The 27,876-nt window shown below is 39.7% G+C and overlaps 1 protein-coding gene across 3 annotated transcripts; it reads right to left on the bottom strand.

The window, feature by feature from the left end:
* Positions 1-788: 788 nt before the first annotated feature.
* LOC131367258 (E3 ubiquitin-protein ligase MARCHF3-like) lies at positions 789-27,876 on the bottom strand. 3 transcript variants are annotated; one of them, XM_058412576.1, is made up of 6 exons: positions 27,725-27,859; positions 27,151-27,357; positions 12,979-13,272; positions 9,126-9,330; positions 7,615-7,824; positions 789-2,567 (listed from the first exon to the last, which is right to left on the bottom strand). In XM_058412576.1, exons 3-6 carry the CDS (start codon positions 13,221-13,223, stop codon positions 2,409-2,411), a joined length of 819 nt encoding a protein of 272 aa, XP_058268559.1. In that variant the 5' UTR covers positions 13,224-13,272; positions 27,151-27,357; positions 27,725-27,859; the 3' UTR covers positions 789-2,408. The 3 variants fall into 3 exon arrangements, with proteins under 3 accessions (XP_058268559.1, XP_058268557.1, XP_058268558.1); XM_058412574.1 differs by lacking the exon at positions 27,151-27,357 and having other exon boundaries at positions 27,725-27,876; XM_058412575.1 differs by lacking the exon at positions 27,151-27,357 and having other exon boundaries at positions 12,979-13,268; positions 27,725-27,868.

Raw genomic sequence — 27,876 nt, forward strand, 5'->3', positions numbered from 1 at the left:
AAGTTTTGGGACATCTGCCTTTACATGCACATGAATGTAATATGGCGTTGCCCTGCCCTTTACAGCTATAACTCTTCTGGGAAGGCTTTCCACAAGGTTTAGGAGTGTGTTTATGGGAATTGTTGATCATTCCTCTAGAAGAGCATTTGTGAGGTCAGGTTTCAGGGGCCGAGACCAACCCCTGAAAAACAACACCTGAATTCAACGATTTGGAGGGGAGTCCCAAAACTTTTGGCAATATAGTGTAACAAAAATACACCATGCACAAAATTGTTAAAATTATTATTTTTTCAACATCATAGGTTGAGGTTGTATGATCTAAACATGGGAGAAAAACTTTCTTTTATCCTCATGGTGCTCTAATACATGTCCAAACTGGAAGAAAAGTACAGTGTGTCAGCCAACATCATCAGTCCAACATCAGTGCCTGACCTCACAAATGCTCTACTAGAGGAATGGTCAAAAATTCCCATAAACACACTCCTAAACCTTGTGGAAAGTCTTACCAGAAGAGTTGAAGCTGTTATAGCTGTAAAGGACGGGACAAGTCCATATTACATTCATGTGCAGGTAAAGGCAAACATCCCAAAACCTTTGGCAATGTAGTGTATTTCTGTGAGAAGTTCGCGGTTGTTTTGTTGAGCTGGTGTCACAGAGTGACATTGTTAGCACAGTTGGTGCATAATGGTGTTTAATAAGTGTTTCAATTCTCAGATATCAGTGATCATTATAAAAATGTAAAGTCATTCAGGATAGGTTTGTTTTTTTGGATGAGTGAATGCAGTCCAAGCACAGAAAAGGCACATGACCCTTATTTATTGATAGATTGTTACAAACAGCATCCAAAAGTGTTAGCTTTTAATCTTCTGTGGTAAACTGCTCAGGAAAGTACTGTGTTGGTCATCTAATGTCAGAAAAAAAATGATTCATCTGCTATTTTTTAGGCCAGTTTGACTCAGACAGTCTTATAACAGTCAGTGATGTCAGTTAGCCTCCGAATTAGCAACATGCTTAGCCTCCGAATTCACTCTCTCAAAGAAACTGAAGTGATTTTTATTACTCAGTTCTTCCTCAGTTTCCTTTCTCTGTTAGTGACTGTGAGAAGAAAAACTGCATCTAGATATAATTTTAGCATTTTATGTACAGACATGTGGTCTTTTATGCACTAGCATGGTCCATGAGCTGTTAATGTTGCTAATCATTATGTGACCCATCCATACACATCTGGGGAAAAAATAGTTTTTTGTCACGTTTAATTAAAGTTAATTAAGGATTTTTATTTCTTGAATCTAAACTATGATGTTATTAAGTGACAAATATTTTTCTTTTAAAACATTCTTTAAGGTTAATTAAAAGTGTTGCCTGACAGAATATTTCTCTTTTACTGAGCTTGAGGTACTTTAACACAAATAATAACCCGTGATTTTACAACGGAAAAAGCAGAAAAAGCATTTATATTGCAGATTCCATTACTAGGTTAACCTTACCTAAAAATATGACATTTACAAATTTCAAAAACGTCTTTTGAGAGAGAAACAAATAAAGGTCTAAAAAAATAACAGAAAGTGGGCTCACATAAATTTTCTTAACAGATTCATCAGACAGGATATATATATATATATATATATATACAATGATCAGACATAACTTTATGACCATGTGCCTAATTTTGTGTCAGTCCCTTTTTTTTGCTGCCAAAACAGCCCTGACCTGTCGAGGCATGGACTCTAGACACTAGATCCCTGAAGGTGTGCTGTGGTATCTGGCACCAAGATGTTAGCAGCACATCCTAGATAGAGGCCCCACCCCGCAACATACAGGACTTAAAGGGTACTTTTGATAGATACTGACCACTGCAGACCGGGAACACCCCACAAGAGCTGCAGTTTTGGAGATGCTCTGATCCAGTGGTCTAGCCATCACAATTTGGCCCTTCGTGAAACTCACTCAAATCCTTACACTTGTCCATTTTTCCTGCTTCTAACATCAACTTTGAGGACAAAATGTTGACTTGCTGCCTAATATATCCCACCCACTAACAGGTGCCATGATGAGGAGATACCCAGACTTGTTCACTTCACGTAATGTTATGCCTGATCGGTATAAAGTCAAAAAAACAAAACAAAATAAAAAGGCATGATCTCCATACTGTTACATAATCAACAAGAAGAAATGTATTAAATAGTCTTTAACGTCCATCCACAACTAATTGTTAGCAACTTTCCAACACGAAATCCACAGGCAGCTGGTTTCCTTCAAAAGCTCTGAAACACGTCCATAGTTCCTCAGTAGCCTTTTCAGAATCCAGCAAGAGAATCAGTGTTGTCAGCATCACTGTTTCTTCTCACAGTCCATGGCCCTTCTTCTCGGGACAATCCTCAGAGTTTATATAGACAGAAAAAAACCAGTCAGACTATAGATTCTTTGGACGGTCGTTTTACGCTCAGCAGGCCAGTCACTGACGGATTCCCCACTGAATCACTGTGGGACTTGGGAAGCAGAAGAACCACCCTTTGATTAGTCTGACGCCATTCGTTATACAGACGGCAGTGGTACCTGAGAGACACCTGTAACAGAAGAGCACGGAATGAGGTTAGATCTATTACGCTGCTTAGGCATGAAGGCCAAAAGAGGTCTAATTTGTTCTCTACATAGATGACATGCGTTCATATTGTATGCATAACCTTTAATGCAACCAGCAATCAGCCACTACAACCATCAGTCAGTCAGTAAACAGCTGCAGCAACCTTTGTTTATTTGCACATCCGTAAGCACTAGTAAGCAAGATCTAATTTCAGAGACATTTGGACTTGCTGGCAGCTACACATGCAGGAGCTTTCTCTCAAGGGCTCTTCAACTATGCTCCAACATCTGATTGCAATCTAAAAATATGGTGTGACAAGATTGACTGGGGTGTGAGGAAGGACATGGGCAGAACCTTGGTGTGGGAAAATACTTTTTTTGCCTTGTGTGGGAGAGTAGAAACTACAGAATCATAACTGAAAAAACTTAAAGGGCATTACAACAAGCATGTGAAACTGCTGAAGAAAATACAGACAACCACCTACTTCGAGAAAATGTTAAGTAAACAGAGAACGAGGAAGCCCATACCTCAACATATTTGTGCATTATAAAACCGAGAAATCCCCTACAGTCCCGGAGGCCTGAGCACAGATTATTCATTTTCATGTGTAGACAAACCAGGTATAATTCATTAGTTCATCACTAGGCTTAGTGAGAAAATCATGGCAGGGAAGACATTTGAGGGAATTGAGGTTCCCTGGAATAAATCTGTCTCCTGTGAGAGAAACAAATGCTTTGAAATTATATTTAGATTGTAGATAACATAGTTACATGAAGAACATGACAAATAAAACTAAGGTGATTCTTACAGATGTCCACATCTTATGTCCACCCACATAAATATATATAAATGTTACAAATGCTTGAAAGGAAAACTCTGTGACCTTTAGTGAGGAAACCATGACTCTGAGTTAACCCTTAAAGGTTCTATGTAGAACCCTACTTTAACAGAAAGACACACACACACACATTCAATATACACCAATGTTTACCGCACCATTCACTGTATAAACACTGTTTATATGCTGTGTTTTTGCACATTCACTTTAATGCCGCCACCAACTGCTGCATGTGTACATACATCAATCAGGTATAACACTGTGAGCAGTGAGAGGTGAAGTGAATAAGACTGATGATCTCATCATGGCACCTGTTAGTGGGTGGGATATATTAGGCAGCAAGTCAACATTTTGTCTTCAAAGTTGATGTTAGAAGCAGGAAAAATGGACAAGTGTAAGGATTTGAGTGAGTTTGATGAAGGACCAAATTGTGATGGCTAGACCACTGGATCAGAGCATCTCCAAAACTGCAGCTCTTGTGGGGTGTTCCCGGTCTGCAGTGGTCAGTATCTATCAAAAGTGGTCCAAGGAAGGAACAGTGGTGATCCGGTGACAGGGTCATGGTTGGTCAAGGCTCATTGATGCACGTGGGAAGTGAAGGCTGGCCCGTGTGATCCGATCCAACAGACTGTTGCTCAAATTGCTGAAGAAGTTAATGCTGGTTCTGATTGAAAGGTGTCAGAATACACAGTGCAGGACGGGTCAGGGCTGTTTTGGCAGCGAAAGGGGATCAACACGACATTAGACAGGTGATCATAATGTTATGCCTGGTTGGTGTATGTTTACAAATCCTCTTTCATTGGTCAATATGGACTGTACACTGGTCGGCAGTGTTTTATGTATCCGTCCTGTAGTGTTTTGTATTGTCTGTCTGCACTTCTTCTCACGTCTCGTCTTCTTGTCACGTCTTCCTCTTGCACACTACTTTATGGGGCTAAGTCAACTTACTTATTAGTCCTTAGCTCTGTGTTTTTTTTGTTTTTTTTTTAATTATAGCACCAGGTCCCGTTGTTTTATTTCACTATGTATTGCATCAGCTATATATGGTTGAAATGCCAATAAAAGCTTCTTGAGTTGACTTGAGAAAAGGCTTTATTAGAAAGTTAGAAACCACTATTTAGCAAACAAACCCATAGAAATACGTTTATTAGTAACACCACTAAATAACTAGACACCACTAGTTTTCACCATCAAAACATAAAGCAACAGCAAATGCGACCCAATAATAATGACACGCCATGAAATTGGTCCATGTCTCCACCACTTACATGTTCTAGCCAGAGCATTCACTCCATGGGCTTTAGGAAACCTCAATTTCCTGTTCCCCTGAACTCTTGAAGGGAAGGGAAGAAAGCAAGTCAGCTGGAATGTTGCCTTTTCCTTGCTGAAGCCTGACTACAAATTGGCAGGGCTGTGAGGGCAAGTACTGACAAGTCAGGTGGGAATTAAAAAGATCAAATTTAAGAAAGTTAAGCGCTCTCTTGAGTACTAAACACTCATTTTATGAGCAGAATAATGGGTCTCACAGGGGTAGATGCAGTTTGCCCTTATGTTCTTATATTGGAGCTGCTCCCAATCACAAGTTCAGAGGCATCTGTAGGAAGTAAAAGCAGAGCTATGGAAAATGCACATAGTGCTCAAGGCTCCATGAAAATGATCCTGAAAAGCTGAATTGCTCATTCCACTAAATTCTTCCTTGGACCACTTTTGATAGATACTGACCACTGCAGACCGGGAACACCCCACAAGAGCTGCAGTTTTGGAGATGCTCTGATCCAGTGGTCTAGCCATCACAATTCCTTCATCAAACTCGCTCAAATTTGAGGACAAAAAATGTTCACTTGCTGCCTAATATATCCCACCCACTAACAGGTGCCATGATGAGCAGATCATGAGTCTTATTCACTTATGGCTGATCGGTGTATATTTATGACTGCACTATTCGTGTTCTAGTGATTTGGAATTTTTCTCATCAGTTTCACTTTCCCCAATTATGACTGAGTATTTTCTATCAGCACAATCTCATGTTGTACAAGTGCAACCTGGCTGCTGGCTTCTGGCAACAGGAACATCAGAAAACAGGTCCTGTACAGGCATGGGTTTTTTTTTGTTCATCAGTATATCGTGCCTTTGTTTGGGTTTGACTGAATACTCATCCAAAAATGTCTTCAACTGGGAGAGGTCACTTCACTTAAAAACTGAAAACTAAAATAGTCAGTAGTCCCAGTGTGACCAGAACAGTCATCTATTTATGCTCATCAAATTACTGCTCAACCCAGGACCGAAGCCCTGCAGAGAGTGTTGCGTCTAGCTGAGCGTGTCTCCGGGTCTGCTCCCTCTCTCTGCACATCATCCACACCAAACCATGCAGGTCCAGAGCTGCTGAAATCATTAAGGACTCCATCCACCCTCATACAGATCCCTTAGGATGTGTACATTCTGCACACTACAATTTTACTGTTAGTACATGTATCATACCTGCACATTTAACACATCACTTTCCATTCTGTCTTATTCTACTGTATATATTATCACATTATTCTCTCTACATCCTGATAAATATTAGTGTCCTATATTTTCTTTATTTAAATGCGCAGTCTAAGCATCAGTAGGCTTTGTTTTCATTCGTCTTCATGTTGTACACGCTATATAATTGTCTATGTGGAAAATAAGATCTTGACCCTTCCTCTAAAAATAAATACAGGTACACAGACATACCCTGAAGGTACCACCCCAATTGTCAGCGGTTGCAGCTTAAAATCCCAAAGAACTAAAAAGATCTTGGATCTGTTTTTGCAGCTCAGGTGGCAGACAGCCAAGGTTAAGAGCAGGTGGGCTCTGGGGGACAGGTGTGTCTGGCTTTTCCACTTTCTCCTTGTCCTTAACTACCCTGATGTGTAGACATTTGCTGCAGGCTTCCTGTATGGAAATCATTTCTTCCAGACACTAATGTGCAGTACCCTGTAAAAGTGTGCTTGGCCTGAGATGGCTATTTAATGAGTGGTAGACCCTAGCTGCTTAGCGGTTTCGAATGGCCCTTAGCCAAGAGCATATTCTCTTCAGTCAGAACCACAACTTTCTGTCTTACTGTCCTAGATCAAAAGAATGCTTCTGGGCCTTATTGCTATGCCATATTTTTGTCGGTGCTGACAGTCATGCAAACAAACAGCGGCCAGCCCATATCCGTTACAGATTCTCTCTCATCCACCGCACATGCTCAACAGTGCTGCCTTTGTTGGTTCCCAAGATCCCTTCAACCTGGAGAGGTCCATATACTTATACCATAGACTAGATAAAATCTTTTCTCAGCATACATTTCATTGTTAGCTCAAGGACACATAGCAACAATTTCCATTAGAAATAATGTTTTTCTTCCTTAAATTCATTGATTCATCTTCAGTAATTGGTACACATTTATTCTAGTCAGGGCCGTGGGGGATCTGATGCCTGTCCTTGGAACACTGGATGTGAGACAGGAATACACCCTGGACTGGATATAAGTCCACTGAGATGTCAGGTGCGTTCAAGTCACTTTGGTTAGAGGAAGATGGAGGTGAACCATCTGTTAATTTACTACACAAAAAAAATCAAGCAAGGTTTAACTCTACTTTTATAAAATACAGAACAAAGATGTTACTGAATCAACTTATGAAGCACTGAAATCTTTTTATATCGTAATTAAACCACTTCTCTCTACTTGGATTTCGATAACTTGCCTCATACACCAAACAAATAGTAACTGAAAATAACTGAAATCACCTTCTGAGATGAGTAAATGTTAATTTTTAACAAATTTACCGTCAATTACAGACACTGAAACAAAAGATTCCACCATGCTTTCTGACTTGACACGCCCCCAACCTGGAAACTCTGAGCTCGAAGAAAATTACGAGTTTCCTACTCGTAACTTCAGGTTCAACTTGTTAATATGATCTTTCCCATGTCTTTTTCTTTAATCTAGACACGTATGAGGCTTAGGAAATTGTGTTACACAACTATGCGCTACTCCTATTAAGAAAACTTTGGATCATGTAGGGCTAAGTATGTATTTAAGTATTTTCTTTGGTCACTGTGAAAAAAACATCCTGAATTTCCTGGAACAGGAAACTCTTACGTAGTAAACTGACCACTCACTATTAATTAACAGGAAACATTTTATTTCACAAGATGTGCCAGTGTTTGTAATACTAACCAGGGTCCAGAAGAGGTAAATAGTGAAGAGAGCTACAGTGAGAGCGATCAGACCCACAGCCTCCAGTCTGCTGGAGAAGTGAAGGTGGTCCACAGCTCCCCGAAGACACAGCCAGCCCGAGATGGTGGCTAATGGTGTGATCAGCAGGAAACACACCATGTCCCCGAACAGCGTGCGCTTCTCCTGACGCAGCCCAGGGTTACGGAGCCACTGCACAGAGGCAGAAATGTTTTCATTAAGACAGCTTTTTAAGAAATATACAACAGCAACAATTTCTGCAACTGCGAGCTGTCAAATTTCCCATTAATCAGTTCTGTAACTAGAAATTTTTATCCACAAGAAAATGAAATAAGAGGAATATTATTAGCATGGTCAGCTTCCTCTTTAAAAAAAAGGAAGTGTTGTGAAGCATTATAAATGGGCTACACACCCATTTAAAAGAGATGTTTGTGCTGCTTGATGTGGTCACATTATTATCTCAAATTAGGAAAATACTTCTTTGCTGAAGCTGAAGCGAGCGCCACACCGCACCGAGAAAGACAGCCTTTTAATATTTCATAACTCAGAGATACAAGGCGACAATTTTTTTCTGGCTGGAAAACGATTCCTGTGCTTTCATAAAAATGTAAAATTAGACGTTTATGCAAAATGCTGCTGTGGGCCGCCTTCTGTCACTGTGAGTGTAATTAGTGCCATGCGAATATGCAGGGACTAGGAAGCAGATGCTTAACAAATAGGCCGAGCTGAGCCCTGCTGCATTGCAATTATGCATTCTGGTAACCTGACACAGACACGCAGCAGGGAGACGCTAGTGAGCTCAGGCTATTAGCCCTGAGCCTCTCGTTTAAGCTCTGCCCACTAGACAATTCTTCTTATCCCGCATAAATGGAAATGGAGACTTAATGAGCACATTATGCGTTAAAATCGGAAAAGCTTTTATCTTGGCTTTGGGATCTTTAACACCAGGATGTTAATCAGCATATTAGGCTTCTCATTATTCTGGAAATTTGTTTGTGGGAGGCTTCATCGTTTACAGATTTCTGGACGTGTGAGCTGCTTAGCTTGGCTGCTTAAGAAGTGCTATCCCATTTGAATAAACTATTTAATGAAATAAATGTTTAATATGATACGGATTATCCATGAATCTGCTATGAGGAAATAGTTTTGGTGTTTTTAACTTCAGCATCTATTCTCTCTCTCTCTCTCTCTCTCTCTCTCTCTCTGTGTGTGTGTGTATGTGCGCACACAGCCATCACATTCCATCTGTGCATTACAGAGCCTCTAGTCTCTCACACACACACACACACACAGACGCAACAAAGACATACATTCTTTCTCTTCTTTCATGCCTAATTCTCACACAAACACATGAAGATACAAACACAAACAAATTCTTGTAAAAAAATATAGCTAGTATTTCTCTCCATTCACACCCCCAGCTACAGTTTTTTTTTTCAGATGAGAGGATGTGTAACCACAAGGCCACACAGCCTCTGTAGAAGTGAGCGTACCTCGAGGAGAGGTCGTGCCTTGCGCTGTACGCTGAACTGGAAATGGCAGAGCTCGCAGAAGCTGGTGCTGGAGGCGGAGAGCCAGTGCTCCAAGCAGCTGCGATGGATAGTTCCCAACGTCCCTGCACACTCACACGGGGACAACAACTCCTCCTGTCCCCCTCCATCATGGCAGATCCTACACATGGGTCTCTCCACTAGAACACTGAAGGGAGAAAGAGATTAAAACATCGGCTTTCTCTTCAGAATATTAATACAAATACGAAGGTGTGATAACATTAATGCAATAGATAAGTGTTGCACTGTGTAAGTTGCTTTATTCCACGATACTGTTGAGTCTGATTGATTAATCTTCTAAACTAGCAGCTTTGACAGTACTGCTGGCTGTAATTCAATCACAGGTTTACATTAATGAGCTGGTTCTAATACACTACATTGTATTATTATTATTATTTCTACAGCAGAGTATGTCAGACATACACCCGTTCATATACCAGAGACGATTTAGAGATGCTAATCAGGCTACCACACATGTCTTTGGACTGGGTGAGGAAACCAAAGTGAACAAAGGAAACCCTTGAAGCATGTGGAGAACCCTGTGCACCTTGAACAGAGGTGAGAATCCAGCCCCTAATTATGGCAAATGTGCTAACCACTGAAGCCACCATCAACCTTCCTGTTTTCACCTATGAAAAAACATTTACCCTAACAAGAAATGTTGCCTTATACTTTATTGCTCTAGCATTCTGGTAACTGTTAAAATTTCTACATTGAATAGCATTTTTAATTCTTTCAAATTCACAAATTTTAGGATTCTTCTTTTATTTTAACATAATGAACTGTGAACTGCAGAATTTAGATGAAGCTGGCTGAATTGTCTTTGGTCACATGTACACTATATTGCCAAAGGTTTTGGGACACCCCTCTAAATCATTGAAGTCAGGGGTTGGACTCCACCCCTTAGTTCCAGTGAAAGGAACTCTTAATGCTTCAGCTTCATACCAAGACATTTTGGACAATTTCATGCTCCAAACTTTGTGGGAACAGTTTGGGGATGACCCCTTCCTGTTCCAACATGACTGTACACCAGTGACCAAAGCAAGGTCCATAAAGACATGGATGAGTGAGTTTGGTGTGGAGGAACTTGACTGGCCTGCACAGAGTCCTGACCTCAACCTGATAGAACACCTTTGGGGTGAATTAGAGTGGAGACTGTGAGACAGACCTTCTCGTCCAACATCAGTGCCTGACCTCACAAATGCGCTTCTAAAGAGGAATGGTCAAAAATTCCCATAACCACACTCCTAAACCTTGTGGAAAGCCTTCCCAGAAGAGTTGAAGCAGGCGTCCTAAAACTTTTGGCAATATAGTGTATATTTAGAGCAATAATGTGATTAGACATTGCTTCAATTAAAAAAGGCAGTCAGCCTGATTAAATGTAATTAAAATGTAATTAAAATGTAATGTCATTTGAAAGCCTCAGAATGCACAGAATATATGCCCTTAAGATAAACAACAATGTGATTTAGGAACCCATGAAAGACCCATGGATTTTTTCCCTGACTTTATGTAAATATCAGCAGCTGAAATGTCATGTGTATTTCAAAAATGTATTAAAACTTTGATATTTGAATAAAATAGAAAATTCCCTTTGCTCTCTACATCCTGTCTTTGAAAGCCAGGATTGCTCGGATATGCGATACATTTTCTTTGTCTCACTTCTCTGTGTTTACTGTTTGATCCTTGATCATTTTGACCAATAAAATATACATAAAAAATCTTCTACATATATTTCTGCTACTGCTGTGTAGACTTTTATTATGAACATACAGAATGGCAAACATTTCAGCTCCTCACTCAGCTGCAGACAGACACACGGATGTGACTGCGACCAGACAGCAGTGTGCAAGCCAAGTCTTGGGGCATTATGGCCCTTCTCAGCTGTGGCAGCTGAGGCTGGCTGAAGGCACTGGTGTGTTTGGGGAGGAGCAATGGAGGGATATCTAGGCCTGGACTTTGAAGCATGTGCTACGCTCGTGCATCACAAAGCGACTGTCAGACGTGTTAATCAAAGATCTAAATTTAGAGGACCAGGGCTCAATTATTGAGCTCCTGTGGTAAGACAACTCTGGACTCTGACAGCATGAGCTCCCAAAATGTTCGCTCTATTCAAAATCTGAAGTGAAGAAAGATGTTTTTTTTTTTCTTTTCACACAATACGCTGTTCAAACATCTCATTCTTCACAGAATATGACTGTTTTTATTTTAACTGGAATCTTTCTAGAGAATTGTTTTCTGTGAGTTTGGAGTTTACACACTGTAATGGTAACACTTTGCTTGGATTTCACATTAAAGAGAACAAATATGTGTTTTATGTCTCTTTTATCAAGTTTATCTTTTGTCATCATATGCATTAATTGATTACGGATCCCTTGCATCCTCAGAAATAAAGTTTTCTTATCACTGGCACCACCCAGGAAACAGGTTTTGTAAAAGTAAGTATATTTCCCCTGGAAGCATGAATATATTATATGACTTTGTAAAATATTTTAAGGTACAATAGGGACTGCAGTGGCTTCACATATCTGGGAGGAAGCACATGTTAGACCTCCTCCTCCCTGGTTGGTAGCTGCTGTCTGATTATGTATTATACACTACAGGAGGTTACCTCTTTTTTTAAGCTTAAAGGTTTTTAAGGACACCAGAAAGCTTCAAGGGACGCAATAAAACAACCTGTAAGTACATTTACATTTTTACAAGCAGTCAGATATGAAGCTCACAAAGCAACCACTTTGTATTCAGGATGCATACTTCCTCATTTACTGCCTGGTCCAGGGTCAGGGTGGCTTAAATTAAACTGATTTAAATCTGAATATAGATATATTTTGAGCACTAAACCGATTCATCATGTTACAGCACACAGGCGCATAACTGGATGCATTATACAAGTTCATTTGACTGTCGTTTTACCCAAAGTGACTTACAGTTGAGACAGGAAAGAGCTGAACTCATGACCTTTCAATCAGTTACTCATGTCTTAAGCACTGAGGCACTTCTGTCCACTTAAACTGTACTTAAAGCTTTATTACAGGTTGGTACCGTTATTTCTGAGAGTGCAAGAGCTCAAAAATCAAGACTGTAATAAGTGCAACTAGGCAAAGATGTACATCAAATACACTATATTGCCAAAAGTTTTGGGACATCTGCTCTTACATGCACATGAATGCAATATGGAGTTGTCCCGCCCTTTGCAGCTATAACAGCTTCAACTCTTCTGGGAAGGCTTGTTTATGGGAATTTTTGACCATTCCTCTAGAAGAGCATTTCTGAGGTCAGGCACTGATGTTGGACGAGAAGGTCTGGCTCACAGTCTCCGCTCTAATTCATCCCAAAGGTGTTCTATGGGGTTGAGGTCAGGACTCTGTGCAGGCCAGTCAAGTTCCTCCACAGCAAACTCACTCATCCATGTCTTTATGGAGCTTGATTTGGTCAATGGTGTGCAGTCATGTTGGAACAGGAAGGGGTCATCCCCAAACTGTTCCCACAAAGTTGGGAGCATGAAATTTTCCAAAATGTCTTGGTATGAAGCTGAAGCATTAAGAGTTCCTTTCACTGGAACTAAGGGGCCGAACCCAACCCCTGAAAAACAACACCTGAATTCAATGATTTGGAGGAGTGTCCCAAAACTTTTGGCAATATAGTGTATATCTTCCCAATTAAGATACATAATAAAGGGATGAAACATTCACTCTTGATGGGATCAATCCAGTGCTAAGGAAACAGACAGATTAGTACCTTTATTCCTAAAAACAATAAATACTTAGTTCCACTGCATTTTACACTGCCTCCATACCTCTGTTTGGCTACCACTGCACTGTTCATAAGTTGTCCATCCTTTACTGCCATCTGCCTCCAATACTGTGCCTCCTCATGCGCTGAATTAGTGTCAGAGTCCATAGCTTTTCCTGGAAGGGCGGGTTCACAGCAGTCTGAGCTCTCCATTGGCGCAGACTCGTGTCCGGTAGAGCTTCTGAGAGGCATAGTATCTGAATGGTCCATTAACACCTCAGGAAAGTGGCTGCAGCAGCCCGTCGTCATGGCAGCAGACAGATGATGCCGGTGTGCCTATAGCGCATTTCCCATCTGGCTGAAAGAGGAGACAAAGGCCATCAAATCATATTTAGTTAATGTCTTTTATTTGCATGAATACATTTAAGGTTTAAACAGAGATTTCATACATTTGGTAAAAGGAAAATTAATCCATCATTCATCATTTTTGAGGCTTGTCTCTAACAATAAATGAACACAGGATTCCACCAAGATGAAAAGACAGCAAATTCAGTATGAGTAAAAGCTCTAATGAGCAAATCAGAGGCAACAGTGGGAATGAAAAACTCCCAGAGGCAATATTAAGAGGAAACCTTGAGAACAAGTGCTTTGTAAACTGAAACTGAGGCTTACATATGTTTAATAACTTGTAGATCATGAGAGGTTTCGAAACACACACTACAGTTTATCTATCTACAGTTTATTTCCTCTGCTAGATAACAGCAGGAACAACAAAATACTCTTATGAAATACTAAGGTTTGATTAAAATCCAAACACATAACTAAGCAGCTCAGGATGTTGGATGTTAGGTCAGATGATAAAAAAAGAAAACAAATTTAGATTAATTCATTCATCCATTATTACCACTTTATCTAAAATCTAGATCTAGAATTTATCCTGGAAACACAGTGCACAAGGCAGGAATACACCCTGGGTGGGACACCAGTTCATCGCAGGGCACCACACACGTGTACACACACACACACACACACACTTGTACACTTGTACACTCATTCACACTCAGGAGCAATTTAGAGTTGTTAATCCACCACCTGACATTTTTGGACAGTAAGAAGAAACTGGAGAACCTGGAGGAAACCTACATGGACATGAAGAGAACATACAAGACCCTGGCAGTAACGGGACCTCAAGCATGAACCCATGACTGCAGAGCTATGAGGCTGCAACACTGTTTACTACTGTTACCCTTGCACACAACAGAAGAGTAAAAGACGTCTTAAAACTAGGCTAGACCAAAGAATTAAAATCACCAGTCCAGTAGGTAATCTTCAATTTACTGTGAGAATACTGATACACAAATACACTCATTCACAAATAAGAATAAAAGACTGATAAACCCATCATTCAGCTCAACAACATGTCTCCGAACAATACATGAGTGAATCTGGAAACACAGCTTTCCAGTTCTAGCCAGTGCATTAACAGTGGATAGATTGTGCCACTATTCATTCACAGAGGGCAAAAGACATCTCTTTTAATTTCCCAAGGCAGTGAGACCGAATGAACTCACCAGCTAGTCAGTGTGCTGCATTGTTGCAAGCTCACATCACACTACAGAGGGTCAACACAAACCCTGTGCTTTGCTCCGATTCTCCCCACACCATGCAAACAGATGTGAAGTGCACCACACAGTGCTATCTTTCAAGCCAGTGAAGAAGTCCCAGTTCATTTCTAATGATGACACGACAGCGTGCCAAGACAAGGTGCCTTTCAATAATTTACAGTAACTAAAGGCTTTCGCAAGGCTCCAGACGGGCTGGGCGTTGGTAAAAATAACAGCGCTGGAGCAACTGGAAGTGAAAGCATTGCAAGGACAGGAAAGAGCTGTTTTTTGACTAGTGCATGAGAGTACAAATACTAGGTGGGGCCTTCCCGACAAATCCCTGGACAAGGAAAGGTGTTTTCCAGCAGCTTGTACACAGTGTAGGTGTACATGCCAAAGATCTAGTTTCAAATGTAGATCTCAGTGCAATACAAACACAGTGTATTTTAGTGTGCTGCAGGTGGCATATATAGGCAAATGTGCTTCCTCTGCATGATAGGGTTCATTTAGTTCACAATCAAAATAGGCTGATATTAGGTAGTGTGTTAAAAATTCAATCCCCAGTATCATGAACTGACAATAAATGTACACTGTTTAAGAAAAACACCTATATATATATATATATATATATATATATATATATATATATATATATATATATATATATATATATATATATGTTAAAGATACCTTAGAAAAACTTTAATGTGCAATGGACCTGGTTGGTTTCTTCATTTCAGACTGTTCAAATTTTTCTGGGTCAGAAATTTAGCTGCAGATGTTCACAGCTGTGCAGGACAGCTTGACTGCGAATGCAAAATTGCTTTTATATGACTATTAATAAAAAAAAAAAAAGACTGCTGAGTATCTGCCATTTCAGATAAAATACACTCACTAATTATTCATTCATGCAGTTATCCAATCAGCCAATCAGGTGGCAGCAATATAATGCATCAAATCATGCAGATACAAGCCATCAGCCTCGGGCAATGTTCACATCCCATCAACCACCATGAGGAGAGAAAAAAGTGATCTCAGTGGTTTTGACCGTGACATGACTGTTGGCGCCAGATGGGCAGGCTTGAGTATTTCTATAATTGCTGATCTCCTGGAATTTTCAAGCACAGCAGTCTCTAAAGTTTACTAAGAATGGTACAATAAAGAAAAAATCCACTGGTCAGTACTTGGAATCGCCTTGCTGATGAGAGAGGCCAACGGAGAATGACCAGGCTGTTTCGAGCTGACAGAGAGGCTACAGTAACTCAGATAAACACTCTACAATTACAATTGTGGTGACCACACAAGTATCTCAGAATGCACAACCCATTGACCCTTGAGGTGGTTGGGCTACAACAGCAATTGGGTTCCACTTCTGTCAGAAAACTGAGGCTGCAATGAGCATACAGTCAATAAAAACTGGACAGCTGAAGACTGGAAAAACATAGTCTGTTCTGATGAATCATAATATCTGCTGAGACACAGATGGCAAGATCAGAATTTGGCACCAAGAACATGAACTCCATGGACACAACCTGCCTCGTGTCAAAAGTCCAGGCTGGTGGAGGTTGTGTAATGGTGTGGGGCAGGTTCTGTTGGCACAATCATTCATTCCTTGCATGCCTCAGACTATTTCAGTATTATTGTTGACCATGTGCATTCTTTCATGACCACAAATTTCCCTTCTTCTAATGGCTACTGGCAGCATGATAATGCACCAGTGTTCATTGTTTTTTTTTTCAATGGCCTGCCCAGGCACAGGATCTGAATTCAATAGAACACCTTTGGGATATGGAAGATTTGCAGCATGAAAGTTTACTGAAAAAAATATCTGCAGGAAATGCATGATGCAATTATGTCAACATGAACCAGAATCTCAAAGGAATGTTTCTTGTGGAATCCATGCCACATAGAATCAAGAGTTTTTTGAAAGCAAAGGCAGGCTCTAAACAGTATTAGTATAGTGTTCCTAATAAAGTGCCTGGTGAGTGTACATTTGTTTTTCTTTGATCAATGGAAGTTTCTAAGGAAGCCACAATCAAAATAGGCTGAATCCAAATAGAACTGTCCAATCTGAAACTGTTGTCTGAAATATTAATAAATATTTCTGTGATTTTGCAGGTATTATGTATTGGGTGGTATCTTTTTTTAAACTATTGTGCGTTTCAAACTGATCAGATGACATTAACACTGCTCAAAAAGTCTTAAAATGTTCAACAGATGTAAAAGGCGATTTTTCCACTGTTTTGCTGGCAGTTTGTTGCTAAACCTATACACTGAGATACAGATCACACAACGTATAATGATAAGTTATTTTTAGCACACATGCAACATGTATTTTCAACATACCGAGTTAAAGCGTCTTTTTCATATTTTAATTGCATTTCAGTCTAAACAGATCAAGAAAAGAAAACAAGAAGAGAGATATATGTCAAAAGTCAAGAACAAAGAAGTGAGAAGAGTGCACATGAAATACTCTAGCTGCAGCTGCTCTTTACCCTCTAACAAGGCAAACAGACAGAAACTTACAGAAACCACAAGAGCAGTGCATGAAGCTTCAGATCACTACAAGGTAAAACTGAGGAGGTTGTTAAATGAATTCTAATTGTAGAGTTTGTATGCAAGCTTATGTTGTAGATTTAAAAAAATTAAAACACGCGGAAATACACTCACAAATAGTGTTGTAGATTGAACATGCTTCATGAACCAGACTTTAATACTATAATATATGACTGGAGAAAAAATACACAATTTATTAGTATATTTGCAATTTGTGTCATCACGTTCTTGTCACTAACATGCTTTCAGTAAATAAAATAAAGAGTTGAGGAGTAATTTAGTGTATCACATTAAAAACTGAAACATAACCAGAAAAGAAGCTCCTTTGCAAGAGATTTAATGTCAATTCCATAGCACCAAGTCTACGTTTTTGTCTACACAGTGCACAATCACATGGAAAATTTAGTTTTTGAACTGAAGGGAGAGCCGATGTGAGAAGACTGTGTGTTTAAGATAAGATACTTAGCCAGCTATGATAAACAGGGAGAAGCTCCATGGCCTTCAACTATTCTGTCATGCATATATACACACACTCACACACCCACTAAGTACTTTCACACCCACGCACGTAAGAGCTGACAGTGCGAAACAGGCCACTTTAGCACTGCAGAGCATTTTGACCTTCTCTCCTCTAATCTATTTATGGTATAATTGTTCATTGATGACGCTGGTGTACTTAGGCGGCCATAGATTTTATTTATTTATTTTTACAAACCACTAATTAATTTCCTTTACGTACTTTTTGACGCGTTGTTAATTCAGCATGGTAAGGCTCATAAAATCAAGAAGCAAAAAAGAGAAAGGAGACTAATGATGCAGATAAAATATGCCTTTAGTCAGGAGAATGCTAATGCGAATCCTAACAGTGCCATAGCTGTCTGGAGCTGGGAGTCCAAGAAAGCAAAAATGGCTGTCTCATGGAGGGATGATGTTTCTCTCTCTCTGTCCTGTCAATCAGAGTGATACTAACCAATTATGGGTATCTGGGATACCCATAAGGAAGGGGAGTTATCATTTTCCTTCGCTGGACTGTGACGTAACAGGTGCAGCAGTTTGAAAATATGTAGTGGCTTCACATATCTGGGAGGAAGCGCATGTTAGACTTCATCCTCCCTGGGTGGTAGCTGCTGTCTGATAAGAGAGAAATAGCTAGAGGGTTAGGAACTGATAAATTATGTGTGAAATTCGAGTAACTTTTCAAAAAAATCATCTCAATTATGATTTGAATTATTGTTATTAACATAGTAATAGAATATATATATATATATATATATATATATATATATATATATATATATATATATATATATATATATATATATATATACACAAACAACGATCAGGCAAAACATAATAACTAATATTGCGTTGGTCCCCTTTTTGATGCCAAAACAGCCCTGACCCGTCCTGCACTGTGTATTGAGCAACAGTAGCTCGTCTGTTGGATCGGATCACACGGGTCAGCCTTCTCTCCCCACGTGCATCAATGAGCCTTGACCGCCCCTGACCCTGTCACCAGTTCAGCACTGTTACCTTCCTTGGAGCAATTTTGATAGATACTGACCACTGCAGACCGGGAACACCCCACAAGAGCTGCAGTTTTGGAGATGCTCTGATCCAGTGGTCTAGCCATCACAATTTGGTCCTTCATCAAACTCGCTCAAATCCTTACACTTGTCCATTTTTCCTGCTTCTAACATCAACTTTGAGGACAAAATGTTGACTTGCTGCCTGATATATCCCACCCACTAACAGGTGCCATGATGAGGAGATCATCAGTCTTATTCACTTCACCTCTCACTGCTCACAGTGTTATGGCTGATCGGTATACATATTCAGTTATAAACTGACCAGAATTAGTAGCTATTCCTGTTCCAGCAAGGAGCCAAACGTCTCTTAAAATATCAATGTGCCCTAGACTATACTTACACTTACTAATTAGGATGATCAATAGAAATGTACACAGCAATAAGAAACTGCAAATCAGTTTGAACTGAAAGATATACATGTTTACGCACAAAACAGATTTGTCACATAATAGTGAACAACAACTAGGACTACAACAGTGTGTGTATGATCGCGTGAGAGTGTGTGTGAGTGGGTGTTAGAAGTGCTGTCAGTGTGAATTGCATCCACTGTCATGGCCTGAAGTGTTGTTGCAATGCCAGAGCTGCATGCCTGTCACAGCTGTGAAACTCCTGAAGGCCAGCTGGTCACACAGAGCTGATCCACACTGACACCGAGCTTCTCTCTTTCATCTATATGCTGTGTGTCAGCCTCTAGCAGCCTGGCAGCTCTTGTAAAAGGCTGACACGCAAAGGAATGTGCTATTTTATATCCACAGAAAACACATATGTGGGTGAGTTGCTCAAAAAGACATCAGACAAGGCCCAAGGATCAACATCAGACATTTGAATCTAGCAGACTACTGTATGGCTTGAAAATATTAAGTATCAAAGATTTGATGTCCAGAATTCAGACCTACAACAGTCAACGTTTAAAAGTATCTAAGGACAGATATGAGATGACCCTGAAACCATCCAAATTTCTGCTCTATCCCAAATAACAATAAAGGGATCGTCGACTGTCTCAGACAACCACCATATAAACAACATAAATATAATTTAACTCATTGTTTAATAGTTAGACCTATATTATTTCAAGGTCACAACTGGTATTAAGGAACTTGCTAGCAAGAGGAAGTACATTCCTTTCACGGTCATCTCAAATCACTTCCTGTGACCAAACAGCAAGTATAAGACGGCTAGCAATGCACAAAGCGTATAATTTTCGTGTCATTATTTTGATGTTCAGCTAGATAGGAAAATGTTCCTCTTTGTGGTTATTCCTAAGTGGCCAATTAGTCGAACTGAGCATTCGAGGCTGAAATCACTCCTTAATTTCCTTTATACGCAAGCCGCTCAATATAAAGCAGCAGTGCACTGGAGGCGACTTTCATAAAAAAGCAATGACTTGAGCTAGATGATTATCTGATCATATTTGTCTCTAGATTAAAATCTAAGGGTAGACACGCATTCAACCTTATCAACGTTCATGAGAATAAACAGTAAAAATGAATAATGTTTGGAGAATCAATATATGTATTGATAAATATTAATCTATTACACCAAATCCTGTTTGATTTAGCACAAGATCTCCATATTACATTCCTGGCTCCTCACCAGTGTGGGAAAGCGAGCAGACAGGCTTAAAAATAGCAGCACCCCCTCCCTGAGACAACCCTTTACCACAACCCCTCTGACCACATCTAATAACTTCAGCCCAGCTCTCAGTGCTGCTCTCAGGACCCACCTCTTCAGCAAATTAGCCATAATGGCTACCCAATGCAGCGCTTGTTTCAAAGTCAGCACACTGGTGAACACCAGGAGCATCTTTCTACACTGCCAGTCCAATGTCTGGTAGTAAATTTCTATAATACATGTTCATAAGGATGAAAACATTAACACAATAAAATAGACGACCAGAAAAGTGTTAAAAAGCTTAAGATTATAAAGACTAATCGGTCTACATCTTCTCAGTCTGCTTCATGATGAGGGTTTTACTCAGAAAATAGTGCGTTAGACCTTTCACTATTTTAACCACAAGCCTTTATCAAAATGTCAAATATATGAAGCACTTTGCTTTCTCTCTCTCTCTCTCTCTCTCACACCCATGCACCCACCCAAACCCACCCCCACACACACACACACACACACACACACACTCTCAGCCTAGTGTGTCCAAACCTAGCAGAGTATTTTCAAGTACTTGAAAATACTTTATGTTGATCTCACGTTCCCATCTCAAGTATAACACGTCTAATTGCACAGTCATTTTGCGGAGTGATTATCTATGGATATATACTGTAGATATGCAGTGCACTTTCTGATCCACTGATACTCATGTATGAGTTGGAAGCCAAACCTTATTGCAAACTTTGCATATTTGAAAATGGGTTCCAATATTTATGCCCACTTGCAATTACAGCGTTTCAAGCCCGAGCCCGGATATCGCAGTGACAATATAACAATTCTCATAATAATACCTGTAATCAGGTAAACATTGTCCGTTTATGGTCACAAACTTGCAGCTAGGATTTGTTGGTATGAGCTGAGGTGTGCCAGCTGTTCTGGTACGGTTCTCCTCTACCGATTACGCAGACACTTTATAAATATAGAGGCAGTGAGCAAAGAGCTGCTCTTAACCTCACAGAAGCTGTGAATGTCAGTCCAATGGCTTGTCAGTGCATATACTGGGGGATGTGGTTAAGGTGATGGACTACTGATCAGAAGGTTGTGAGTTTGAACCCCAGGTCCACCAAGCTACCACTGCTGGTCCCCTGAGCAAGGCCAAATGCCAGAAATGTAAATGTATACAACATCTATGATGCCTACCTCAATAATTATAGCAAATATACACCAGTCAGGCATAACATTTTAACCACCTGTCTAATATGGTGTTGGTCCCCCTTTTGCTGCCAAAACAGCCCTGACCCGTCCTGCACTGTGTATTCTGACCTCTTTCTATCAGAACCAGCATTAACTTCAGCAATTTGAGCAACAGTAGCTCGTCTGTTGGATCGGATCACACGGTCCAGCCTTCTCTCCCCACGTGCATCAATGAGCCTTGACCGCCCATGACCCTGTCGCCGGTTCACCACTGTTCCTTCCTTGGACCACTTTTGATAGATACTGACCACTGCAGACCGGGAACACCCCACAAGAGCTGCAGTTTTGGAGATGCTCTGATCCAGTGGTCTAGCCATCACAATTTGGCCCTTCATCAAACTCGCTCAAATCCTTACACATGTCCATTTTTCCTACTTTTAACACATCAACTTTGAGGACAAAATGTTCACTAATATATCCCACCCAATAACAGGTGCCATGATGAGGAGATCATCAGTCTTATTCACTTCACCTGTCTGTGGTCATAAAGTTACCCCTGATTAGTGTATATTAAGTAAACTAGTTTAACAATAAGTAATAATACTCTTAATAATCATAGTCTTACATGTAGGACAATTGTAGATTTAAGGTTTTGCGTCAACCTTAAACGTCATCGAATTTTTGCAAATGTGAATCAGAATCTTTCTCAGAGGCACGATGACATGTAGAGTTCTTGGGTATGTGGCTATGTGAATACAAACAAACACCAAACCACAGAATTTTTTTTTACATGTCTGTGCACTCAGTTTTAAAAACAGAGCAATTGGATGTATATCGTGTTATTTTGGACAGTAATCATAGGAAAAGTCTGCATATTTGTAGGCTGCCTAACACCCACCTAACTAGTTGTCTATGATGAGTCATTTAGAGCATGATAAAAAAAACAAAAAACATTTTGGGTGAGACATAAAAATACCAAAGTAATATAATAATATAATAATGAGAACTAGTCCATATTTTCAGGAATATTTCAGAGCAGAAAGCTAATATTTTCATAAGTGCACTTTATGGCTAAACACCTTGTGGACAACTGACCATCACACCTTGTGGTTCTTCACCAAACTGATAAAGAGTTGTACGAGAATAGCTTTGCATACTGCAGCTTTACAATTTCACTGGAACTAAGAGGGGCTAGCCCTAACATGTACACATGACAATGTCACATAACAAAAAAAAAGGCCCAGGAAGGTACGGTGTGCTACAGATAGCTTTGAAGATCTTGAGTAGCCTACACAGAGCATTGAACTCAACCCTACAGCCCCTTGACCTCACTAATGCTCTTGTGGTTAAATGAACAAAAATCCCCACATCTATGATCTAGCTAAAAAAGAAGAGCCTTCCCACAAGGGTGGAGGTTATTAAAAGAGCAAAAGGGCATTATAAATATAGACTTTTTTTAAACTTTTGGCCATACACTGACCAGGCATAACATTATGACCACAGACAGATGAAGTGAATCAGACTGATGATCTCATCATCATGGCACCTGTTAGTGGGTGGGATATATTAGGCAGCAAGTGAACATTTTGTCCTCAAAGTTGATGTTAGAAGCAGGAAAAATGGACAAGTGTAAGGATTTGAGTGATTGTGACGAAGGGACAAATTGTGATGGCTAGACCACTGGATCTCCAAAACTGCAGCTCTTGTGGGGTGTTCCCGGTCTGCAGTGGTCAGTATCTATCATAAGTGGTCCAAGGAAGGATTCCAAGGATCATGGGATTATAAGGGGTTAAAAATAAGTGTGACAATATTTAAATGATTGAAGCGTACACATCATATCAGTTTAGTTGAATCTGATCAGTCTAACTGCTCTGCCAGCAGTAGGAACTCACACACACACAAACACACTTCATTACGGATTCAATTTCCGGAACGAAAGGTACATCTTGAAGGACAAGGTCAGACTCAATTCAAACACCTATAAAGCCGAAACAAATTCACAAAGATTTGTATAACGCCCTTCCATCCTTTCACAGCTAATTGAATATATATTTTTTTATATATTTATGGCAAGGCCAGTGGCATAAGTGATCTTTCTGTAGTCTGCTGAGAGCAGGAGCTCTTACCTTGATATCCCTTACAATGAGATATACATATGGTAATATAACACTAGGAAGACTAGAATATCTAACAATCTTGCAATATCCTTGTCTAGTCCCTATATACATCAAATCTGGGATAATTTATTGCTAAACCCGTTCAACTCTTTGCACCCTCATGTTTGAAGCTGTTGCAATATTAATCTGTTTCCTTTTTGTAAATGAACCATTATGATAATCACTAACACCAATTTCAGAAATTGCCCATAAACGTTTGACCCTGCTGCTCATTAAGTACCCTGCTTCGTCTCAGTAATTTCTAGCACCGCATGGTCTTAAAAAAAACCCCAAAAAGGAATATTTACACTTTGTGAGTTTTGTTTGCACCACTGAGCCATGTCTCTGACAGAACAAGACCATTCTTCTTGCCTCAGCCTCTGAATGGTACTGTGGTACATGCCGCTCCTATTGCTTTTGTGCACGGCTCTTTTCAGCCACTGTGATCAATCAGTCCGTGACACATCAGTGCGTACCAACACATCATTTTCACAGCAAGTCTATGATTATGTATGACTAGCTGTTTGCAAAGAGGCTGTGGTCTAACCCATAGAAAGAAAAACAGCCTGGAAAGAAAATGCAGACTTTCCTATTCAAGCAGTCAGAGTATGGCTGTGGGATGTGCTTCTTTATTTTATTTCTCTCTCTCTCTCTCTCTCTCTCTCTTTTCAAAGGAAATGTGTTCAATCAAAAAGAAAAAACGGAAGATACACCCTACAGGATGAGTACACACTTGAAAAACAGTATTGTTCAACAGCAAATAGTTCAAGTCTCTCTCCATCACTTTATACGTCCAGAATAACTATTAACTACTGAAAGGAATATTTTTTAGAAAGCAAGACTTACACATAGTTGCACACAGATTACACAATATAACCCAGGAAAATTGTGAAATATGATTCAGTTCACAGGTTCAAGGTAGTAACCTGCCGACTACTGTGTCTGTATAATGTTCTACTTTGCTATTTTTTGTGTTATAATACAAGAAACATTTTTTAAAGAATGGTGAAACTTGCCAGTCATGAGGCATGGCTGTGTATAAAGCTGGATGCTCTGACTATGTGCAAAGGAGAATTAGATCGTTTCAAGTGGGCATTTGTCTCAAAATTGTCTGTTAGTGTAGTAATAGTATATAGCAGATAAGTAGAAAAGCTTTGGTCTAGCTTTAGTGATTTGTAAGTTACACTGAAATCTGTGGAGCTATTCTACTGTTAAATATATCCAGATGTAAATGCACTAACGAGGTCCAAATTTTAGAAATTAATTTCCAGATCAAAACTAAGTTTCTTGAGTAAAATTCTCAGATTACAGATTACTACTATTTTACTACAAACACTTCATTACTTTTAGCAAGTTGGTGGTGGGTGGCTCTAAATAGGTGAAGGGGTGGAGCTAACCCAAAATGCAGCTATAGCCAGGATTGCAGATGTAAATGGAAAAGTGATCAAATGTTTAGTTCTTCACAGAGACTAAATGTGGAATTTGCAAAGGTCACATTATACATCAAACGTGCAGCCCACAGCAAAATGTGCTGTTCAAAGGACATGTTTCTAAAAGATAAGAATCTGTGATTCTAATGAATAAGTATTCAGCATTTCACTATACTATACATCTAGACAGAACATGATTTTCATTTTAAATCAAAATCTGTGAGAACAACAACACGAAAGCTCCAGTAACTGTCAAGCTAAGATTTTCCATTGAACTTATTGTACAGAGGTCTAGTTCATCATTCCTGTCAGTGTTATTGCTATGATAATATTGTAATATTCCATTACACACAATCATAAAATTCAGGAAACATAACTCTACAGTATTGGTATTACGCATATTTACTTTATAACAGCAAGGCCGTCTTACGGAAACAATAACAATGAAACTGATACCAGTGCTATTAGATGGTTCTCAGTCGCTCAGACGTGCGTTCAGAAGGTTTCCATTTACACTGACTTTTATTATGTTTCTCAGCACAGGAAAGCAAAATGATATTGAATTTTTTTTACATTTTGGGAAAATTTCCCTGGGAAATCCTTCTACTTAGGAATAAGAGTGAAAAATAGTCATGAATGCACTATATCTGGAAATAGATTTTTGTTTCTGAATATAGAAATTTTTTTTTTTTTTACTGCTGCATGGTCCCACTCTAGTTAGTAGCAAGGTTCATAATGACGTGTGTGTGTGTGTGTGTGTGTGTGTGTGAGGGAGATAATAATATACACTATATTGCCAATAGTTTTGGGACACCCCTCCAAATCATTGAATTCAGGTGTTGTTTTTCAGGGGTTGGGTTCGGCCCCTTAGTTCCAGTGAAAGGAACTCTTAATGCTTCAGCTTCATACCAAGACATTTTGGACAATTTCATGCTCTTTGTGGGAACAGTTTGGGGATGACCCCTTCCTGTTCCAACATGACTGCACACCAGTGACCAAAGCAAGGTCCATAAAGACATGGATGAGTGAGTTTGGTGTGGAGGAACTTGACTGGCCTGCCTCAACCCCATAGAACACCTTTGGGATGAATTAGAGTGGAGACTGTGAGCCAGACCTTCTCGTCCAACATCTGTACCTGACTTCACAAATGCTCATCTAGAGGAATGGTCAAAAATTCCCATAAACACACTCCTAAACCTTGTGGAAAGCCTTCCCAGAAGAGTTGAAGCTGTTATAGCTGTAAAGGGCGGGACAACTCCATATTACATCCATGTGAATGTAAAGGCAGACGTCCCAAAACTTTTGGCAATTTATTGTATAAGTCACATATACATAAATAAAAAAGCCTTTAAAAGTATTGTAACAGTAAAGCCATTTTTGTTGTTTTTGCTGTGCAATAAAGACATTTGAGATTACACATCAGGATTTCAGGTTCCATTATCTGAAATTTTCATGTAAACTACTTGTGTTTGAACCCACCCATTTTTCAAATGATCCAAAAAATATTGATATACTGTTTTTTGTTGCCTATGTGTGCCCCGTTAGACTGACTACTTAAACAATTAATAGCTCTGATTGTCTGTTCTTGCATTGTACCCTGAGTTCTGCATGTGAAGACTGCATTTGTTGTTAAACAGGATAAACCAACATGAAGACCATAGAGCTGTCTATGGGAGAAAATCAAGACAATCTGAAAGTGAGAAAAGAGGGACAATCCACCAGCGCCTTGTGTCTGAGCACTTCTAAACAGTTTTATCGATAAAGCTTACAAGATGCAACCTATGCAAAGAATCTTTGGTTAATGTGACCAAAGTGTCATGAATAAAGCACTGAATCCTAAAACGTTATTTTCCCAGCAGTTTAATAATACACTATAATGTGTAGTGTGGTAATCTAGGTGCAACACTGTACATGTTTCCTTTAAGTTAGGCAACAAAGCAGCAGAGTAGCAGAATTTTACCATCATCTCTAACAGTTTCCTGGAAATGATGTTGCAGCAACTTCTTTCACAAGTGTTTCAAAAAAAATTAAAAAATTGCATGGCATGAGTCAAGAGGAGAAACATGTGAAAATGAACACTACCAAACATTACCATACATTACCATGATGCAGGAGAGCTCACGCATAGTAGGCATGCCTTAACATGAGGGGTTTTTTCTTTTCTTTTTTTCATTAGTCTGTCAGTTTCACCTGTGGTTTACCAACTATGGGTTTGAGGCTAGTGACTGAGGCTGGGCATTTAGGGCACGAGCTCCTTGGTGGTCGGTGAGGAAATGAGGAAATGCCCAGCAGCTGACAGGAGCAGCTTCCTGAACAAATGGGGCATACCAACGGCATTTAAAACGCAATATTGAGCAAACGTTGTAATTATAGAGCATACAGCTTATTATTATTATTATTATTATTATTATTATTATTATTTGAGATTCAGCATGGAAAACATTTTTTTAATAGAATATGATCATTAGCCTATTAAAACTCTATGGTAAAGATGGCATAACGTTTGCTAAGTTAGTTGCTTTTATAATCCACGTTTAATAAATAAAACTTATTTTCCGCGGTAGTAAGTTCCGCAATTCCGGTTTCACAACACAAGTGATAATCGACGCACTCCCGTGAATATTTATCGTCCTGGCAAGTAAAACATTACAACAACAAATGAGTGTCATGGCTTACCGCAATAACTGTCCAATGCACGTTTAAGTCCCACGTGATGACAGTGTTGTTTTTGTCCTGAAACGGTCAGATTAAGCGGACTTCAGTGCGTCCAACGTGCAAGTCGCTCGGGACTCCGCTCCGGCTCGCGCTCAGCTGTTCACTACACGCCT

This window comes from Hemibagrus wyckioides, linkage group LG16 (genome assembly GCF_019097595.1).
Source record: "Hemibagrus wyckioides isolate EC202008001 linkage group LG16, SWU_Hwy_1.0, whole genome shotgun sequence".
Taxonomy (NCBI): domain Eukaryota; kingdom Metazoa; phylum Chordata; class Actinopteri; order Siluriformes; family Bagridae; genus Hemibagrus; species Hemibagrus wyckioides.